The sequence below is a fragment of the Salmo trutta genome, chromosome 27 (genome assembly GCF_901001165.1).
Source record: "Salmo trutta chromosome 27, fSalTru1.1, whole genome shotgun sequence".
Taxonomy (NCBI): Eukaryota; Metazoa; Chordata; class Actinopteri; order Salmoniformes; family Salmonidae; genus Salmo; species Salmo trutta.
Genome location: NC_042983.1, coordinates 30129325 through 30151136, shown reverse-complemented (window position 1 = coordinate 30151136; position 21812 = coordinate 30129325). Strand labels below are relative to the sequence as shown.

Below are 21812 nucleotides of genomic sequence, written 5' to 3'. Positions count from 1 at the left end.
TATGTGAAATAATAGGGGTTGACATGATGACTACCCCTTCCTCTGTCCCCCATACATACATCTATCCCTTAGTCAAGTATTGAATTTCAAGCACAGTTTCAACTACAAAGACCAGGGAATATTTCAAACGCCTCATAAGAAATCAGACATTGAATATATCTTTAAGCATGGTCAAGTTAATAATTATGCTGTGGATGATGTATTAAACCACCCTGACACATCAAAGATGCAGTCCTCCTTCTGAACTCAGTTGCCGGAGAGGAAGGAATCCGCTCAGGGATTTCACAATGAGGCCAATGGGGTCTTTAAAACAGTTAGTGTTTTTATTTTATTTATTTAACCTTTATTTAACCAGGTAGGCCAGTTGAGAACAAGTTCTCATTTACAACTGCGACCTGGCCAAGATAAAGCAAAGCAGTGTGACAAACAACACAGTTACACATGGGATAAACAAACGTACAGTCAATAACACAATAGAAAAATCTATATACAGTGTGTGCAAATGTAGTAAGATTAGGGAGGTAAGGCAATAAATAGGCCATAGGGGCGAAGTAATTACAAATGATCAATTAAACACTGGAGTAATAGATGTGCAGAAGATGAATGTGCAAGTAGAGATACTGGGGTGCAAAGGAGCAACAACAAAAAAATAACAATATGGGGATGAGGTAGTTGGGTGTGTTATTTACAGATGGGCTGTGTACAGGTGCAATGATCGGTATGCTGCTCTGACAGCTGATGCTTAAAGTTAGTGCAGGAGATATGACTCCAGCTTCAGTGATTTTTTTTATTTTTTTTGCAATTCGTTCCAGTCATTGGCAGAGAACTGGGAGGAAAGGTGGCCAAAGGGGGACTTGGCTTTGGGGAAGACCAGTGAAATATACCTTCTGGAGCGCGTGCTACGGGTGTGTGCTGCTATGGTGACCAGTGAGCTGAGATAAGGTGGGGCTTTACCTAGCAAAGACTTATAGATGACCTGGAGCCAGTGTGTTTGGCGACGAATATGTAGCGAGGGCCAGCCAACGAGAGCATACAGGTCGCAGTGGTGGGTAGTATATGGGGCTTTGGTGACAAAACTGATGATACTGTGATAGACTACATCCAATTTGCTGAGTAGAGTGTTGGAGGCTATTTTGTAAATTACATCACCGAAGTCAAGGATCGGTAGGATAGTCAGTTTTACGAGGGTATGTTTGGCAGCATGAGTGAAGGATGCCTAATGGCTGTGATAGGAGAAAACTGAGGATAGATCAACAATGTTGTAGTTACTCCACAATACTAACCTAATTGACAGAGTGAAAAGAAGGAAGCCTGTACAGAATATAAATATTCCAAAACATGCATTCTGTTTGCAACAAGGCACTAAAGTAATACTGCATAAATTGTGGCAAAGCAATTCACTTTTTGTCCTGAATACAAAATGTTATATTTGTGGCAAATCCAATAAAACACATTACTGAGTACCACTCTCCATAATTTCAATCATAGTGGTGGCTGCATCATGTTATGGGCATGCTTGTAATTGTCAAGGACTGGAGAGTTTTTTATGATAAAAATAAACCACAAAATCCTAGAGGAAAACTTGGTTCATTCTGCTTTCCACCAGACACTGGGAGATGAATTCACCTTTCAGCAGGACAATAACCTAAAACAGGGGTTCGTAAACTTTTTCACTCAGGCCCCCCTTCCAGCATTGGGGAACATCCCGCGCTCCCCTTGTGCGCACGCCACGTCTAGTTCTATGGGCACAAGCACTGTTCGTGACACAAACTGTTCAAACAGTTTTGCAAAATATTTTGCAGGTTTGCACTAACCAATTTCGCAATTGTACCTTGTGCATTCTATTATTATTACATTCTATTAGTAAGTTGAAAGCCGGACTGAGTGCGCCAGTTGGAGCGCTCCCCCTTGCCTCACAGTTTGGGAACCACTGACCTAAAACACAAGGCCAAATCTACACAAGTTGCTTACCAAGAAGGTAGACAGTTTTGACTTAAATCTACTTCAAAATCTATGGCAAGACCTGCAAATTGTTGTCTAGCAATGATCAACAACCAATTTGACAGATCTTGAAGAATTATTTTAAGAATAATGGGCAAATGTTGCACAATCCAGATGTGGAAAGCTACTTAGACTTACCCAGAAAGACTCACAGCTGTCATCGCTGCCAAAGGTGCTTCTACAATGTATTGACTCAGGGGTGTGAATACTTATGTAAAGGAGATATTTGCAAACATTTCTAAAAACATTTTTTCACTTTGTCATTAGCTAATTTCTTTATTATATTTCAATATTACCACTTGTATTATATTATAATGCTGCAATGGCATTTTTTGCCCTATTGACCATGTGTCACGTCCTGACCAGTATAAGGGGTTATTGTTTATTGTAGTTTGGTCAGGACGTGGCAGGGGGTATTTGTTTAATGGTATATGTATTTATGTAAGAGGGGTGTTTGATTTATGTGTTCTGGGGTAATGTTCTTGTTTTGTATTTCTATGGTTTTCTATGTTGTGTATTTCTTTGTGTTGGCCTGGTATGGCTCTCAATCAGGAACATCGTTGTTGCTGATTGAGAGTCATACTTAGGTAGCCCTGTTTCACCTGTCCCTTTGTGGGAAGTTGTTTTTGCACTGCTGTGTTAGCCTGCAATACTGTTCGTTCGTACGTTTTCTTGTTTTGTTTTGTTACGTGTTCAATAAAAGATAAAATGAGCACTCAACCCGCTGCGCCTTGGTCCAGTATATACGACGACCGTTACACCATGAATGATTCCTTTGTTCAGTTTCTAGACAGCCTCATTATCACATGCCCTGGCCTGGCCATATGGCTGTGATTCTGTTGATTTTAATCTCAGTAATCCAACCTCAAATTAAATGTTGAGTAACTAAAAAGTAAGTAAAGTAACACATTATGACTACACTACAATATGATGCTGTAAGTGTGTAAGCACAAAAACATTGAACTGAGTGCTGGTTTGTTTGGAGATTATTTGGTTGGGAGTATGGTATGGTCCAGTAAATTCGGAAATCATAGACTGCCTCATATATAAAGTGGGCTGCAAACTTGTAAGCCTCTCTCCATGTGTTCATTTAGGAGACTGACATGTTGTGGACAGATTTAATTGGAAATAAGGACTTGGAGGATAGTCATTTTTATGTATTTTATTCATTCAAAAGGTTCATTGACAGATGTTGGCAGATACAGATATAAATCAAATGTGAACACATTTTCCAGTAAAATTCTTAATGTAATCCTGAGCAGCTAATACCATATGACCAGTATGTTAAACTACTGAGCCTTAAATAATTAGTGTTTATAACCTATATATTTGTAAAAATGGATCCAATATGTTGCGGATCTGGACTTAACAGTAACATTAACAGCACCAAATGTTGTTTCCTGTGTTCCAGTTATCATAATGTCTACTCTTCAAAATCACGATCCCTGACAAAGAATGAACATTCTGGAACTTTAAAAAAAAATCCATGACAGGGAGATATTCATAGTGTGGTAGCAAACACTGGAGCTGTGTTTCACAGAGGGGTTGACAACATTGTTGTCCTTGGGCTGTGGTCAGCTTTGGAAGCCTTCCTCTTTTCTCCAGACTGGAACTCTATTTGGATCTCCAGGAAGGTTTTGTTCTTCGTCTCGGGGACTACCAGGAATATGTATACAGCCACCAAGACACAAACAACCAAGAACACCAGGAAACAATACTGCTGCAACTTAGTCTGTGTGGGTAGAAGAGCAGACCAAATCCATCTAAAGCCAGCTCCCAAAACAACCATATCCTAATTCCATATCAGTCGTATAACCTAACAGTAACCACCTTATTTTAAAGGTTAAGTATCACGAAACAGTTGGAACCTACCACAATAAATGGAAACGCCATGCCAATGAAGAAGAAGCTGAGCCAGTTCACGGACCCTCCGATCATGTACGCAGCAGGCCGTGTGGTTTGTGTGAATAACTCTGTGATCAAGATGTTTGTCACACCACCTGCAAAGGACAAAGTGAAGGTATAGCAGGGTTGGGGTCAATTCCATTTCAATTCCAGTCAATTCAGAAAGTAAACCAAATTTCAATTCAAAATGTTCTAATTGAAAAGCATTGACAATAATTAGAATTTCAGTGTGCTTCCTGAATTGACCTAAAACCTGAGCTAAAGTGTTAGTTTTAAATGGATTTATAATCAGATTATAAATAATATTGCAGCGAGATCACACCATACTGGCATAGATTAGTTATATGTAAGTTCTGTCGGTTACCTGGTCCCATGCCAAAGCTCAGTATGAAAGCAAAGACGCATCCCATACTAAGATAAGGTATCCATGGGCCTGCTCCCTGTGTTCAAGGAAAGAACAACAATAAAATCATAAGCAAACTAATGTTCCCAAAGTGGCCACCTAAGCCACATTCAGGGTTGGCAACACCAACGTGATTTATTTTATATCATTATTTTTATGGTAACACACAAGGGTATAGAAACATACTATTGCTGACATTACAGAAACTAGCAAGTCACATTTAAAAATGCATAAGTGCAATACATGTATCTTTTTCTGATTAAAACATTCACACAAAATGGAATTGTTAGATCAAAGATGCTTTACTTGGAAGGTGAGGGTCAGAGTGAAGCAAATACACCAGAAAGCCATAAGGGTGTACCCTCCGATGATAAGCACTTTTCGTCCCAGAGATTCGATCAGCATGCCCTGAAAGACACAGCATCTCACATGACATACCAGCAGACAAGCCGTGGAGAAATATGATCTTAGTTGAACAACCTAATTAACACGTTTCCAGTCACACCTAGTATCACACCACTGGTATCTTCATTAAATACAGTGCATTCGGAAAATATTCAGACACCTTCACTTTTCCACATTTTGTTATGTTATAGCCTTATTCTAAAATTAATTAAATTGTTATTTCCCCCTCAATCTACACACAATACCCCATAATGACAAAGCAAAAACAGACATTTTTGCAAAAGTATAAAAATAATTTAAAAAACGGAAATATCACATTTACCATAAGTATTCAGACACTCTACGCAGTACTTTGTTGAAGCATATTTGGCAGCGATTACAGCCTCAAGTCTACTTGGGTAAGATGCTACAAGCTTGGCACACCTGTATTTGGAGAGTTTCTTCCATTATTCTCTGCAGATCCTCTCAAACTCTGTCAGATTGGATGGGGAGCGTTGCTGCACAGCTATTTTCAGGTCTCTCCAGAGATGTTCAATCGGGTTCAAGTCCGGGCTCTGGCTGGGCCACTCAAGGATATTCAGAGACTTGTCCCAAAGCCACTCTGGCGTTTTCTTGGCTGTGTGCTTAGGGACATTGTCCTGTCAGACTGTGGCAAAGGTTCCTCTTCCAAGGTCCTCTGGAGCATGTTTTCAAGGATCTCTCTGTACTTTGCTTTGTTCATCTTTCCCTTGATCCTGACTAGTCTCCCAGTCCCTTCTGCTGAAAAACACCCCCACAGCATGATTCTGCCACCACCATGCTTCACCGTAGGGATGGTATTGGCCAGGTGATGAGCGGTGCCCGGTTTCCACCAGACGTGACGCTTGGCTTTCAGGCCAAAGAGTTCAATCTTGGTTTCATCAGACCAGAGAATCTTGTTTCTCATGGTCTGAGATTCCTTTAGGTGCCTTTTACTGAGGAGTGGCTTCCGTCTGTCCACTCTACCATAAAGGACTGATTGGTGGAGTGCTGCAGAGATGGTTGTCCTTCTGGAAGGTTCCTCTCCACAGAGGAACTCTGGAGCTCTGTCAGAGTAACCATCAGGTTCTTAGTCATCTCCCTGACCAAGGCCGTTCTCCGCCGATTGCTCGGCGGCCAGCTCTAAGAAGAGTCTTGGTGGTTCCAAAGTTCTTCCATTTAAGAATGATGGAGGCCACTGTGTTCTTGGGGACCTTCAATGCTGCAGAATTTTTTTTGGTGCCCATCCCCAGATTTGTGCCTCAACACAATCCTGTCTCAGAGCTCTAAGGACAAATCCTTCGACCTCATGGCTTGGATTTTGCTCTGACATGCACGGTCAACTGTGGGACCTTATATTGACAGGTGTCTTCCTTTCCAAATCATGTCCAATCAATTGAATTTACCACAGGTGGACTCCAATCAAGTTTTAGAAACATCTCAAGGATGATCAATGGAAACAGGACACAACTGAGCTCAATTTTGCGTCTCGTAGCATAGGCTCTGAATACTTATGTAAATAAGGTATTTCAGTTTTTTTGGCTTTGTCATTGTGATATTGTGTGTAGATTGATGAGGAAAATTTTTTATTTCATCAGTTTTGGAATTAAGGCGGTAATGTAACAAAATGTGGAAAAAGTGAAGGGGTCTGAATACTTTCTGAATGAACTGTATGTTAATCCATCAGATGAATAGTAACGTTCAGTGCCTCGCAAATGTATTCATAACCCTTGGATTTCTTCACATTTTATTGTGTTAAAAGTGGAATTAAAATTGAATTAAATTGAATCTACTCAAAATAATCTGTAATGTCAAAGTGGGAAAAATCTTTAACTAAGGTTAATAAAAATGGTATAACTAAAGTATAGTCACTGCATAAGTATTCAGCCCCTTTGTTCAGGCAAACCTAAATTAGTTCAGGAGTAAAATTTGTGTCACGGTTGTCGAAAAGAGGATGCTGCTAAGCACAGGCAAAATCCTGGAGGAAAACCTGCTTCAGTCTGCTTTATACCAGACACTGGGAGAGGAATTCACCTTTCAGCAGGACAATAACCTCCAACAAAAGGCCAAATATACACTGGAGTAGCTTATCAAGAAGACAGTAATGTTCCTGAGTAGCCAAGTTACAGTTTTGACTTAAATCTGCTTGAAAATATATGGCAAGACTTGAAAATTGCTTTCTAGCCATGATCCCCAACATCTTGACAGAGCTTGAATAATTATGAAAATAATAATGGGAAAATGTTGCACAATCCAGATCGCTGCCAAATGTGTTTTTAACATGTATTGACTCAGGGAGCTGAGTAGTTATGTAATGACCATATTTTTGTTATTTCATTTCTATTAGTCTAAAAAAATACAATAAAAATAGTATTTTGTGTGGATTGTTGACAGAAAATTACAATGAAATCCATTAGAATCCGACTTTGTAGCACAATAAAATGTGAAGAAATCCAAGGAGTATGAATACTTTTGCACGGAACTGTAAATCATAGAATAAATATGTTCTATGAGAACAGTATTGTGGGAATACCACCATGGCATGATGCAATTTGTGATCAGTCGTGGAAAAGAGGCATGGGGTTGCGTGACAATACGCAATATACTCCATGCATGCTTCTAAATACTTGGATATAAAGTATCTGTACTCTGAGCAATAGTTGACACTTACACAGGTAAGGGCAGTGAGGCATTCACAGGCTCCTGTGCCCACAGTTACGTAGGGTATGTTAACCTCTGGAATTCCAGCCTCCTCAAACACATAATCTGTATAGAAATAAATCTTCAAGAGCAAGAGAACGAGAGAGAGTTATAGAAAACGAATTAAACACAGGGGCTTCATACTATACCCTATATTGTATAGTGTATACCATACCCTACACTCTGACAAAAAGAAGCTTTCAAAAGGGTTCTTCGGCTGTCTCCATAGGAGAACCCTTTTCGGTTCCAGTTAGAACCCTTTTTGGTTCCAGGTAGAACCCTCTGTGTACAATATTCCATTTACAGAACTCTCGCGTTAAGTTCATATAGCCTCCAGGACATGCAAGTTGTTATAGAGTATATTGACTATACAGGGTATACATACACTCTTAGAAAAAAAAGTGCTAGAACCTAAAATGGTTCTTTGACTGTCCCCATAGGAGAACCCTTTGTAGAATCCATTTTGGTACTAGGTAGAACCTTTTGGGGTTCCATCTAGAACCCTCTGTGGAAAGGGTTCTACATGAAACCCAAAAGGGTTCTAACTGAATGGAATATTGTACATTTAAACCAACATCTTCTCATCTTAGCTGACTTGAGTTTATACTGAGAAACGTTGCAGCCCTGAGGGCTCATAGGGTCATGTGGTGAATTGGTCTGCTGCTGACGTACAGCGTTGATGCCGTTGAGCTGCTGGGCGGCGTTGATCACGATGATGGTGAGGACTTGCCAGCGGAGGCTGCGGTCCATGAACAGCTCCCAGGGCTTTTTGGGTTTGATCCCCATAGCGCTGATCCTCTCCCTCTCCATGTCCTCCCGCTCGCGGTCAAAGTTATCTGTGCCGTGGAGTTGCTTCATCGCTGTCCACAAGGAACACAAGACACAGCTCACATGGTCCCTCTCCTCTCCACGGCTAATTTGTTATCCCTCACACTCATAACAAACAGGAATCCACTCATTCACCCAGCCAACCAAATCAGACACAGTGGGATACACAGTAATATTTCTTTAAGAATCAAGGATTGTGTGACTAGAGACATTGCCTAGCAGTGTAACCTTCTGTTATAGTATCTACTGCAGTCATATGCTTGACCCAGTATGTCTCTCAAGGGGAAATATTTGTGCAATTGATGTTTCAGAGTTCCGACCCTTCTGATCTGAGATAAAGGTGGAATGATCACCCTCTCCAAAGTTTCCACCCTGTGCACCATGTCAAATCAATGTTCAGGGACTGAGAGTGACACAGCTCAGCTCTCTTTTTTAGATCAATGATTGTAGGTTACGATATAGGTTTGCACACTTTGTTCCTTCCTACTTTGTCACTGAAACAAAAAATTTTCTGTCAAAATAGTGTAAAGCACGATTCATGTTTTTTTAAGACAAAGTTGTCAGTTCCTAGGTGAGAGGGATTTTTACATGTGATTGAAACATACCGGTTCCACATCCAACGTCATCCCCTCTGTCGATCAGCAGGTAGCGAGGGCTCTCTGGGAACCAGGGTAGTATGAGGAGCTGCAGGAACGCTGGGATACAGGTGGTGGAGAGTAGGATGGGCCAGTACTCTTCTTTACCCAGGAGCTCACTGCAGGATCATAGACACATTTAGTGTGGTAACTCAGACAAGACATTATACACAGTCTTTATTTCAAAGTACTCTGCGAGGTAGGCTTTAGTCCAGGATGATCTTAACTTACTTAAGCCCAATCACCTGTCCAGTAAGGATGCCCCCAGTGATGAAAATAGAGGTCCCCATCGCCATGGCGCCACGAAGTGCTCTTGGGGCGATTTCCCCCAGATACAGTGGCTGAACGCATATGCCAATGCCTGCAAATCAGCAGATTGTTAGAACAAAGTGCGGCACATTGACTTACAGGCAAGACGGAACCTTCAATACATCTATATTTTTCAACACACTCATCTTAGAAATAAAGACTGCAAACTGCTGATGTCAACACTTCACTTGACTAACTAACTGACATATTTACCCGCATTTACTCCTGTGAAAAATCGTCCAATTATGAGCAGTTCAAATAATCCAGTGGGATAGCTCAGGCCCATCAACAGAGCAGCCAGTAAGGCAAATGCATTGTTCATCATCAGTGTCCCTTTTCTGTGACACAGAGAATATTTGAAAAATTAAAGGAGAGCCGTACACTCTAGGAGCTCAGATGCAATAATTGAATAACCTAATATCCAATGTTTCAACAGACAAGCTGTCTGCATCAGGGTATAGAGAATATTTGCCATTAATACAACATTTATTGAAAGTGCCTTGTTCGGATAGAAAAAATACATACAGTCAAATGGATATTGCTAAAATAGTAATAATAGCCTATGTGTAAAATTGGAGACTGACACAAATATCCAAATGGGAATTATAGCCAGTAGCCACTATTAACAAAACACTTCTCTATACCTCCCAAATCTAATTGCCAGTGTTCCACCAATAGTCGCTCCAATAAATCCACCTATGGTGAAAATGGACACGATGCTGGACCACAGTAGAGTGAGGTATTGCTCTGAGATGTTCTCTTCATAGCGCTCCAGCCAGGTTTGGTTGATGAAATTCTGCACAGACTGGACAAAGAAGGCATCCCTTACTCAATACTGCCTTGAAAAGAGAAGGCATCCCTTACTCAATACTGCCTTGAAAAGAGAAGGCATCCCTTACTCAATACTGCCTTGAAAAGAGAAGGCATCCCTTACTCAATACTGCCTTGAAAAGAGAAGGCATCCCTTACTCAATACTGCCTTGAAAAGAGAAGGCATCCCTTACTCAATACTGCCTTGAAAAGAGAAGGCATTGCTCACAGCTGGAATGTAATCATAATTTGCATTATTTTAGTATTATTATACAGTTGTAAGATCTTAATTCGATCACTGTTTTGTTGCTGAGAATCTTCCTGCACCGCAGGAAATGCTGATGAGCTTTGTGATTTACATAAATTCATTGAAAACCTACAGTTATATTAATAGTATTGTACTTTTCATGTAACCTACTTTTGGCAATGCAGCTAATAGCATAACCACCGATCAAGCAACATTATGCGCTAAATGTTCAAATCCTGTTAATGCAGGATTATTTTGTTGTGAACATATAGATCAAATTAAAATCCTACATCTGTGCCCCTGAATGTGTGTGAGAAATGTACCAACCACACAACAGTTACACAACAGTTACACAAGGCTACTGAAATTACATGGTAGAATTCCATTTTTTTTTACTCAAATGATTAGTCAAGATTCCCTTGTAGTGTGACCTAAGATTGAAATGGAATATCGTCACCAGGGTTGCATGTGACTGTTTTCTGAACACACAGGCATGGTTCAATGAGGGAAAAATACAAATTATTATCCAATGTCCTCATCATCATCTCATCAGTTCAATAACAACTAAACCTCTCCTCTTTAGCTATCTACGTATAGTCAATTTAAGTAGACAAATATTGACAATAATGAGTTACCTTGGTGGGGGAATTGATGATGGAAATATTATAACCATATTGAAAGGTTCCACCGATGCAAGCTGCACAAATTGCCAGTAGAAGGGATGTGTTAGGACACTGAAACCAATAACACACATAATTGGTGGATTAGCATTCCATAATATCTACAGAATCTGTGCAGTAGTACTCTTCAACATTCATTATGAACAGAAAAAGGATACCTTCAACAAGAGCAGCCTAATCATTATCATATTTTACTATTAGATAGCTTTCAGAAGTTCAAATGAGGCACAAGTACAGATCACCTATATTTTAGCTAAGGTTATTAATTACAATAGCCAAGTGTAGACAATGAAGTAAACTATAGGTTTTTTAAAATAAGTTAATAATCATTTCAGGCCCCATTTGCAGATGAAGGACACTTAAAACAGTGGGCTTAGTTGATATGCATTATAATACATTTATGTAACCTATAATTCACTTTTAAACTGTCATTACAAGCAATTGTAATAATAATAATAATAGTAATCATAATAGTAGTAATTATAATAAATTGTCATTACTGTTATTACTGTTGTCATTATTATTACTAATATAGTAATAACACATTGTTATTGTATTATTATACGTACCTTAATTTTCTGTTTTGTTTCTGTGATACCTTCAAGCAAAGGTTGATATTCCGTATCTCTTTTAGTCATTTTGAGTCCTGTACTTTGTTTAATGTATAGATTTTGCTGTCAAGCAAAATACATTTATCTTACATGTGCAAAGTTTGCTCTAGCGTACTCATCCTTAAGCAGAGTGCCTTTCAAGAATGTGGTTGGATGCGCAGAAAATATACTGATTATAATACAATTGATCAGTTGTTTTAATCAGTGTCCCATCGTCTGAGCATAACATCGAATTACAGTCTAAGTTAATTCTGCACTCTTTACACAGCAACCATTGATTGTGACTGTGTGAAAGGCATTCCTCTCTCACACACCGGTTACAGATAATCCATTCTGTGTGGATATCGTCATCAAACAGGCAATTGTTTTTATTTGTCATTATATCAATAAATAAAGAAAATCTGTTTTGCCTACCCTTTTCTTTAATTCTGCAGACTCTTCATTACTATCCATTTTTGGTTAATTGAGCCAGAACATTCAATAGGCACCATTAATGAAAGTTAGGCAACTGCAACCTAGTTATGGATTAAAAAACCTAGGCTCTTTATGGCCTGGTAACAGCCAAGGGCACACAGCAGTTCTAATGTGTGATTCCATTGTAGCCTAGGCTGTATAATTATCACAAGGGCGTCTGACAGCACACATCAACATTATTTTACTCTGTGCTACCAGTAGGCCTATGCAGTACATTTACCTCAAGCTGATGTGAAACAAGTTAAGAAATTGCACTCTCCACTGAGGTTGACTATCCATTATTTTGATCTAAAACCATGTACAAAATTATAAAAAAATAAGTGGTAGAATATAATATGGAAATATGGGATTTCACCCATTTTCATTAGTGAGGCAATTTCCCTCTTTGATCATAAAGACCTCATTGTTTGTGAAGTCAAGTGACCAGCAAAGCTCATAAGCCTCTTCTTGGTCAGCAGCATGGTCATTTAACTGTTGCCAGATAGGCTCTACATGTTTTTGCTATAATATCAATCATTTCAATTTCTAAATACCTTTTCACAATGGGAAAAAACTGAAACATATTTATTCAGTATTGACTAGCATATTGAGCCAATGGGGACTAGATACCTTTCATTCTATCCTATAATAACCTTGAAAGTTTACACAAACATTAGAATAGGAATATCAAAATGTCTAAATTCTTAGCCAATTTGTAGACAAAAGAGACCCTTGCATTAAGTTACTTATATTATTTAATGTATACCCTACTAAATGAATACTGTAAACCGTGCTACTAGAGTTTCTAAACCGACGCGCAACATCGCGAGACTTCCGGGAAAGTTTGCGAAGCATTCCAAGCATACCCGGCCGGGGTTTGGGGTTAGAGAAGTCAAAGAGATAAACAAAACTTTCTTTCCTTAGTTGTTCATTTTCTCGAAATCTAAAGGCACAACCTAGTTTCGAGCCAAACTTTTATGTAGCTGAACATGTTATTACTCCAACCTCATGAAAGTGATAAACAAGTTTTGATTTTCGTCAAAAACAACTATGCAACATATGCAGTTCGGCGCGAGACGAGACAACATGACATCGCCTACAAGCGTTATCAGGGATTTTTATTGAAGAAGCAGTGTCTGCCTATCTTCATACTATACTGACTGTCATAGGTACTACTGTCAGACATTTGCCTGGCAATCCAGACTCCTTGCACCAGCCAAACGCTATTCCATGCCCACGGACATTAGTTTCTTTCATCCAAACTGCTCTCGCGAGCAACGCGCGTTTGCTTAGAACCACGCCCCTACCTTTTTTAAGGTGTCTGTGACCAACAGATGCATATCTGTATTCCGTTCACGTGAAATCCATAGATTAGGGTCTAATGAATTTATTTCAATTGACTGATTTCCTTATATGAACTGTAATTCAGTAAAATCTTTGAAATTGTTGCATGTTGCGTTTTATATTTTTTGTTCGGTGTATTCTTTTGATGAAAACCGAATTTTGTTTCTCAAGTTTTTACAAGTTAAGTTGATATTCCGTCTTAATTGGCTCGATACCGTTATGGGAAAAGGGTTTATTGTATAAATGTGTCAACCAGGGTCCCAAATTAACACCCGCCAAGCACCAAATGCGGGTAGATTTTCCGTTTGGCGAGTAAATCTCAGAAGGCTGGTAAATGTACCAAAATAGTAATGTAATAAAATATCTGGCATGATGGTTCGGAGGAAATTACTGATGTTTGCCAGCCACAGACCGTCTCTACTGCTCCTAGTTTCGTGGCCCTGTTTACCGTACCGGACATCAACTACTTGACATCGCTCACTTGCCACGGGTCTCCTGCTAGCTACCATTCATTAAATAGCAGTTATGTGGCGACATTTACCTGGAGTAAGCCAACCTTTTGAAACGAAAACCCACGGACGAAAAGGAGGACGAATCACATAAAAAAATAAAGTTGTTAGAAATGGAGGTTTGGAGATAAAGGAGTTTCAATAGGCTGGCTACAGTATGATGCTGAGGCTGTGGTGATGAGTTGTTCTGTGTGTCGCCAGTATGCTAAAGATAAAAGCAGAAACGACTTATTTGTCATGGGAAAATAAAACGATGAAGCTGGAGAACATTCGTGACCATGGACACAGTAAGTGTCATATTGCCTGCGTGTCTGTGTCCCGGGTCAATCAGAGCCTCTCCTGTTGACACCCTCCGTGACAGCGGTAATGGCAAGGTCAGAGCAGACCAGCACGAAGATGAACATACTGTTTAGGACTGTACATGCCATTGGCAAGAAGGCAAGACCACTTTCTGACTTCGAATGGATGTGCGAGTAAGTGAAAATGTTGTTACTCTTGTAGCTAGACTAGTACTTTTGTAGCAAGTTTTTTCAAGTGTATTTAGCAGACGTGGTCCAGTATTGTAGGTTATTTCTCAGCTCTTGATAAGCTTTGGTTCACCTCAAAATAGTGTATAAATACCATAAAATTATAGGCCTACTGATGCCGACATGGATCTCCATGCTTTCCTATGGCTCTGTAACATTTTATTTTAATGTTTGTCTCCAGATGCTGTTTACATTTTAAAGCATTGTGACACAATTTACTTTACCAGCCTTATAGTGTTGATCCTCAAGCAAACAAAGGGTAGAAGGCTAATTTAGCACAATCACCTGCCAGCTATATTGGATAACATGATTGTATATTTAATTATTATTGAATTAAGTTGATGTTAGATTTTTGCAGTTTGGATGGAAAAAAAGGAATCGCTGTGGGATCAACATATACAAATGAGGAGCAGCCCAAAAAGTTTATGCACCATAATGCAGAGGTGGTGAGAAACAACATCAGAGAGAATCTGAAAAACACCACATTTCTCTCCATCATGTCAGATGGCTCCACAGACAGTTCTGTGAAAGAGGAGGAGTTAGTTTATGTCAGATTCTGTCACAAGGGAAAGATCGAGTCGAAGTTTGTTGGCGTCAAGTCGGTGGAGAATGCAGACGCGGCACATAAGCAACGCCATCAGTGCCATCATGGAGGGAGTGTGTGATGAGTGGAGGAGCAAGTTGGTCGCTCTGGGAACAGATGGAGCTGCTGTGATGACCGGAGCCAAGAATGTCAGCCGGCTGAAGGGGGACGGGGCCTACATCATCAGTATCCACTGTATGGCACACCACCTTGAACTGACCTTTTCTGATGCCATCCGGTCCAACGTGATGTTTCAGAAAGTAGAAGACCTCCTCAGTGGGCTCTACACCTTCTACCACACCAGTCCACTGAACAGGGCAAACCTGGTAAACAGCTTCCAGCCTCTTGGGCACACACCACTGGTGCCCACCAGAATTGGCGGGACCTGATGGGTAGGACACCTATTGCATGCACTGGACCACTTCCTGCGAGGTTACCAGGGGCTTGTCCAGCACCTGGAACAGGTAGTGGCTCTAGATTGCTATGCTAAGTACTCCAAAAGTCATCATCAATATGTAATGTCCAGTAAATAACAACAAACACAGTTACAGTTGGTAACATCATGTTTCAATGCTTTATGCACTAATAAAATGTGTCATATGTAATATATATTTTTTGGACAGCAATTAATTGTCTATTTGTATGTTTTTGTTCTTTATGTATTTCAGATTCAATCTGCTGATGCCCAAAATGTCTGAGGTGTCCAGCAGGCCAAGGCCAGGAAAAATGACAGTACTGCAAGGGAGGCTGTTGTTATCCGCTTCTGGGGCTTCCTGCATGACACACTAACACACCTGAGCAACCTGTCCACCTGTCTGCAGAGGTCCACTATCACCATAGCAGAAGCTCACAGCTCCTTCTGCTCAACACAGGCAGTACTTAAGAAGTACAAAACCAAGTATGTTTATTTAAGCTGCAATAATAAATACTTACCTTAAGAAAATTAAGAGAAAGGATTACGTCATTAAGAGAGGGAGAGAGTGTGTGAGTGAGAGTGTGATGTAAAGGAAAATTCTGAAAGGATGGTAAAAGGAACCTTGTATCATCAGGAAAGGGTCCATGATGAACGCCACAATGGCCAACAGATATGAGTGAATTTCACTGACCAGAGGTGACAGCAAGACCCTCGTCACATCACAGGACAAAATGCTTGACAGGCTAGTGGAGAGTATGACTGACAGGTTCCAGGACACCAGTGTAGGGGTCCTGTGTGCCACCAAGCTGGTCAGCTTCACCAACTGGCCAGAGTCAGGAGATGCAGCAGCAGGTTACAGAGGTTTAAATACCATGAAACAGGTGAAAACCGATTTGCCGTCCAACCTAAATTCTGATACACAGTCAGATCTCCTTATGGTCCAGCTGTCCTCTCCAGAGATCAGGTAGTATGATCCGATAAAAGCTGTGATCCTGTGGCACCAGGACTCTGTTAGGAGCAGGAGGCCAGACTTCATGGACCGTGTAAAGAGGCTGATTGCGGTAGAGTGAGGAGTCTGATGAGGAGGTTTAAGTTTATTAAAATGATTAAGCATCTGATAGGTTTGCAAAACCTTCAAATGTAATTTTATGTTTGATCCTTAAGTACATTTAATAGCAAATACTTTTTTTGAGTTCAAGACTTCTTCAGTTGTATTCAGGCTGGGAAATGAAATCTAGCCACAGCCAAAATTAACCAGCATCTGATAAGTCTCTATTTTACCTGTATTTTATCAGAGTATTTCTACTAAAAGTAAAGGATTTGTAGACCTGCTTCCCCTGTTTCCCCTTTGTTTTAAAATGTGCTCTACAAATAAACTTGATTTGATTAACCGTTGATCAATATATTGAAATAATTTTGTTTTATATTTTGCTCTGGCTTCTTAACTTTGTATTCAACATAATACCTTATTTTCTCAATGAAATGTACTGAAATGAATGTATATGTGAAGTGAAGATGTTGATTCATACCTTCACCACCTGGGGGTGGCCTGTCAGAAAGTCCAAGACCCAATTGCACATGGCGGGTTTGAGACCCAGGGCCTCCAGTTTAATGATGAGCTTGGAGGGTACTATGGTGTTAAATGCTGAGCTGTAGACAATAAACAGCATTCTTACATAGGTATTCCTCTTGTCCAGATGGGATAGGGCAGTGTGATGGCGATTGCATCGTCTGTGGACCTGTTGGGGCGGTATGCAAACTGAAGTGGGTCTAGGGTGGCCGGTAAGGTTGAGGTGATATGATCCTTAACTAGTCTCTCAAAGCACTTCATGATGGCAGAAATGAGTGCTACGGGGTGATAGTCATTTAGTTCAGTTATCTTTGCCTTCTTGGGTACAGGAACAGTGATGTCCATCTTGAAGCATGTGGGGACAGCAGACTGGGATAGGGAGCGATTGAATATGTCTGTAAACACACCAGCCAGCTGGTCTGCACATGCTCTGAGGACACGGCTAGGAATGCCGTCTGGGCCAGCAGCCTTGCGTGGGTTAACACGTTTAAATGTCTTACTCACTTCGGCCACGGACAAAGAAGGTGTTTAGTTTGTCTGGAAGCAAGACGCCGGGGTCCGTGACGTGGCTGGTTTTCTTTTTGTAGTCTGTGATTTCCTGTAGACCCTGCCACATACGTCTTGTGTCTGAGCCGTTGAATTGCCACTCCACTTTGTCCCTATACCGACATTTCGCTTGTTTGATTGCCTTGCGGAGGGAATAACTACACTGTTTATATTCAGCCATATTCCCAGTCCTCTTTCCATGGTTAAATGCGATGGTTCACGCTTTTAGTTTTGCCCAAATGCCGCCATCCATCCACGGTTTCTGGTTAGTGTAGGTTTCAATAGTCACAATGGGTACAACATCTCCAATGCACTTCCTTATAAACTCACTCACCGAGTCAGTGTATAGATCGATGTTATTCTCTGAGGCTGCCTAAAAACCTGTTTTCGTTATGGGAAAAGTCAAGGGGACTGAATACTTTCTGAAGGCACTGTAGGTGTTTGGCAAGCGGGAACGAAGGACACTGTGTGTTAGCTAGGACTCCGTTACACAGCAGGCGGGAGAGGTAGCTAGCTAGCTAGCACACCGGTAGACCCCGCTTGTTGGGCAGTGTTTTCCCGCAGTTCTGTTAACGACGACGAGGGCCAGTGTTGTAGGTGTTGAGCAGGCGTTAAGGACACTGGGTGCTAGCTAGCTAGGACTCAGTTACACAGCAGGCAGATAGGTAGCTAGCTAGCAATAGCTAAGACACTGGTAGACAGTATCCTTTGCCTCCGCATGTCGGGCACAGTTTTCCCTCAGTTCTGTTAACGACAGTGAGGGCAGGTGTTCGGCAGGCGGGAGCGAAGGACACTGTGTGCTAACTTGTTAGGTAGCTAGGAGGACTCCGATACGTAGCAGGCGCGGACATAGCAGCGAAGGACACTGTTTGCTACATGCAGGAATGCCCTGAATTGCGGGCTGCAATCACACACTATTGAACAAGATAGCAGCGAAAGAGTCATCAGGCTAGTCTGACACACAGTAGGCCTTCTTGTTCTTTTGAGCTGTAGTTCAAGTCATAAGAAGCAATAAGTGGAGGCAAATCAGAGACCCAGTGCAACACTATAACTGTTCCCCCAGATTTGAAGCTGGTAGAATGTATATCAACTGCTGTCATAAGCAGAAAGCCCCGTTAGGTGGCAAACCCCCTGGAATCCGTGATGACCACACCCAGTGAATGAATCTTGTGAGAATGCCACAATTTATATATTGACAGCGAAAACGTAAAGATAGCAAGCTGTTGCTGCACAAATATATGATCCATTAACAAACAGCTGTGCATATTGGTCATGTCTGCTGTGCAACAAAGTAGCCATTCATTTGAACGTTTCTGCTTACGTCAAACAAAGTGTTACCCTTGCTTGAATATTCTACTCAGATCAACAAGCGTTTTCTGTCACTATCCAGTGATATGTCACTCTCCCCAAACACTGAAATTCATCCCAGGGGTAGGGTATTTTACAGTGGTAAACGATGCGATAAGAGTCACTGACTCAAAGCCACAAGAGGGTAGAACATATTTCAAACGTTGCTTGTTGGCCTGAATGCCAAGCGTCATGTCTGGAGGAAACCTGGCCACAATCCCTATGGTGAAGCATGATGGTGGCAGCATCATGCTGCAGGGATGTTTTTCAGTGGCAAGGACTGGTAGACTAGTTAGCATCGAGGCAAAGATGAACAAGGAGCAAAGTACAGAGAGATCCTTGATGAAAACCTGCTCCAGAGCGCTCAGAACCTCAGACTGGGGCGAAGGTACACCTTCCAACAGGACAACGACCCTAAGCACACAGCCAAGACAACGCAGGAGTGGCTTCGGGACAAGTCTCTGAATGTCCTTGAGTGGCCCAGCCAGAGCCCGGACTTGAATCCGATCGAACATCTCTGGAGAGACCTGAAAATAGCTGTGTAGCAACGCTCCCCATCCAACCTGACAGAGCTTGAGAGGATCTGCAGAGAAGAATGGAAGAAACTCCCCAAATACAGGTGTGCCAAGCTTGTAGCATCTTACCCAAGAAGATTCGATGCTGTAATCGCTGCCAAAGGTGCTTCAATAAAGTACTGAGTAAAGGGTCTGAATACTTATGTAAATATAATCTTTAAAAAAAAAAGAATAATTCTAAACCTGTTTTTGCTTTATCATTATGTGGTATTGTGTGTGTAGGTTGATGAGGGGAAAAAACAATGTAATACATTTTAGAATAAGGCTGTAACGTAACAAAATGTGGAAAAAGTCAAAGGGTCTGAATACTTTCCAAAGGCACTGTATTTGTGTGTTCAGGACTGGTGAAGATAGTGAGCCGCCTGGGTCTCCGGTTTCTTCTTCTACGGAAAAAGATCATCGTGATGATAATGGGGAACCACTGCTGGAAAGAGCTCCGTTATTAATTGGTAAAATAACTCCGATATTTCTACTTTCACAATAGCTGTTCAGGGCCAGAGCAGGCTAGGCCACAATCAAGAGCTGAGTCGGGTGTGAGATTAAGGAAGGATGGATGGAAATAAATAAACAAATGACATCGCAGGGACAGGGATTGGAGGTGCAACAAGATTTTAGCCTTGACATTGTGGCCTAACAATCAGGTGATTATCTGAGACATTTCCTAATGGAAATACATCAAGCAAATGATTGAGGGTATGAATTACCTAAGAATGTAAATGTATTTGTGTTTAATACATACAGGATGACATTGAAAGATTCTGTTTTGTTTCACGTTTTCTTTGTCTGACATTGTCATGGTTATCACTGTATCCTTGGAGGATATCTTGAATCTCATATGGTCACCTATACATTTGAAATCAATATTCGTTCATATTAGCAAGTTTGATGTGATTTCACCGGTGATGAAATTAATGTCAATTTGGAGTACATTGTTGACCCAATTTCAATCGATGCCATTTCAGGTATGTGGAAGAACATATTCAGAAAATAGGCGTTGCCATCAATACACAGGGATTTAAATGTATCACAAACAGCTGGAAAAGAGAGTCACTGACGGAACGTTTATAGCACCACGCCACCACTGCTCTGAACGTCTCTCAAAGCACTTTTGAATTTGAACCATGTTATGAAAAACTGATTTTTGTATTCACCCAGTGGTGAATAGCATAATAATAAACTTTGTTTATAATAATGATTGCTTACCAATGGTTTATTGTTACAAGCTCCATGAATGTAATTCATTATAGCCATTGCTATGATCACTGCAGCCTGTTGTTAGTAACCACTGGTACATATTCAGGAAATCTTCTTGACAGCTTTGGTGCTATGATGTTATTAAAGGGACATCACACTTTCAAATATTTTCTACTCATTTGGAATTGAGGCATATAGCTGGATCTACACAACCAATGTTGTGGGATTTGCTGATATTGATATTACTCTACATTATTTGTACTCCATATAGTTGTACAAGACAGTGCGATGAGAGGCCACGTTTTTTACTCGCTGAAGTGATGCCTGCATGCCTGTGTTAACATAACAGTACTGACAGTGGTGATAGCTCGCTCTGCATGCTGCTCCTTCCTCAGAGGAGCTGGGCTGCACAGAGAGAAATAGAGAGGGGATGGGGGAGAGGGAGAGCACATAGAGAGAGGGGAGAGCGAGAGAGCACAGAGACAAGAGAGAGAAGTGTAACTGCAGTATGATTAGGCTCGGAAAAAGCTTATTTCTATCCCTCCCTCCCCTACTACTGTGAAAGAAATGAAGATGAATAATATAATTATAGTGAAGGATTATCTGCTATATACAGGAAGGGCTTAAAGCCATGTGCGAGCCACAGAAAAGCCCCTGTCATTGAGATCAAGAGTGTCGCCTCGCCTGGCTACAGAAGGAGGAAGACATCTTTCTGACAACAAGTCCACACTTACCTAGACACTGTCTGTCTGTTCCTACCACCTCTCTCACCATCTTTTTATCTTTCACAGGGAAACGCCACGCTCCATCTCTACCCTCATTTCCGACCACTCCTGGAGTTTAAAGGTAGGTCCTCCCCTGTGGTTGGAAATTCTTTCCGGAGTTCCAGTCTTTTTGTGGCACAATTTATATTTTTCTCTTGCGTGAGTAATATCATAGTAAGATTGATTGCCGTCTAATTTCCACAGCTTTATATTGGGCCTATATTTCACTGTTTATACTGTATTCCTGTTTCCTATACACCCATTGTCGTTTTCACAGTGGCAGAAAAGTCTGCCCACCTGTAACTTAATGATACTTCTGTGTGCTCCTGTCCATAAGTCTTATGGGAAGCATATTTACCTCAGAACCACCACAGTTTCTGATAAGTTTCCACCTGTTTTGTTAAGGGAGGTTTAAAACACACACGTTTAAAATTCACACTTGAATAAATACCAT

The 21812-nt window shown here is 40.9% G+C and overlaps 1 protein-coding gene and 2 long non-coding RNA genes across 4 annotated transcripts; 2 read left to right on the top strand and 1 right to left on the bottom strand.

The window, feature by feature from the left end:
• Positions 1-3148: 3148 nt before the first annotated feature.
• On the bottom strand, positions 3149-12223 carry LOC115164872 (solute carrier family 2, facilitated glucose transporter member 11). 2 transcript variants are annotated; one of them, XM_029717747.1, is made up of 12 exons: positions 11946-12223; positions 10876-10974; positions 9828-9988; positions 9397-9521; positions 9106-9235; positions 8845-8993; positions 8084-8271; positions 7383-7493; positions 4616-4717; positions 4271-4346; positions 3874-4001; positions 3149-3733 (listed from the first exon to the last, which is right to left on the bottom strand). In XM_029717747.1, the coding sequence occupies exons 1-12, from the start codon at positions 11982-11984 to the stop codon at positions 3536-3538; spliced, it is 1506 nt and encodes a 501-aa protein (XP_029573607.1). In that variant the 5' UTR covers positions 11985-12223; the 3' UTR covers positions 3149-3535. The 2 variants fall into 2 exon arrangements, with proteins under 2 accessions (XP_029573607.1, XP_029573606.1); XM_029717746.1 differs by lacking the exon at positions 11946-12223 and adding an exon at positions 11490-11928.
• Positions 12224-13435: 1212 nt separating this feature from the next.
• Positions 13436-14826, top strand: LOC115164870 (uncharacterized). Its single transcript, XR_003870004.1, has 2 exons — positions 13436-14310; positions 14713-14826. It is a non-coding gene; the product is annotated as an uncharacterized LOC115164870 (long non-coding RNA).
• Positions 14827-14920: 94 nt separating this feature from the next.
• Positions 14921-16763, top strand: LOC115164869 (uncharacterized). Its single transcript, XR_003870003.1, has 2 exons — positions 14921-15411; positions 15616-16763. It is a non-coding gene; the product is annotated as an uncharacterized LOC115164869 (long non-coding RNA).
• Positions 16764-21812: the final 5049 nt, after the last annotated feature.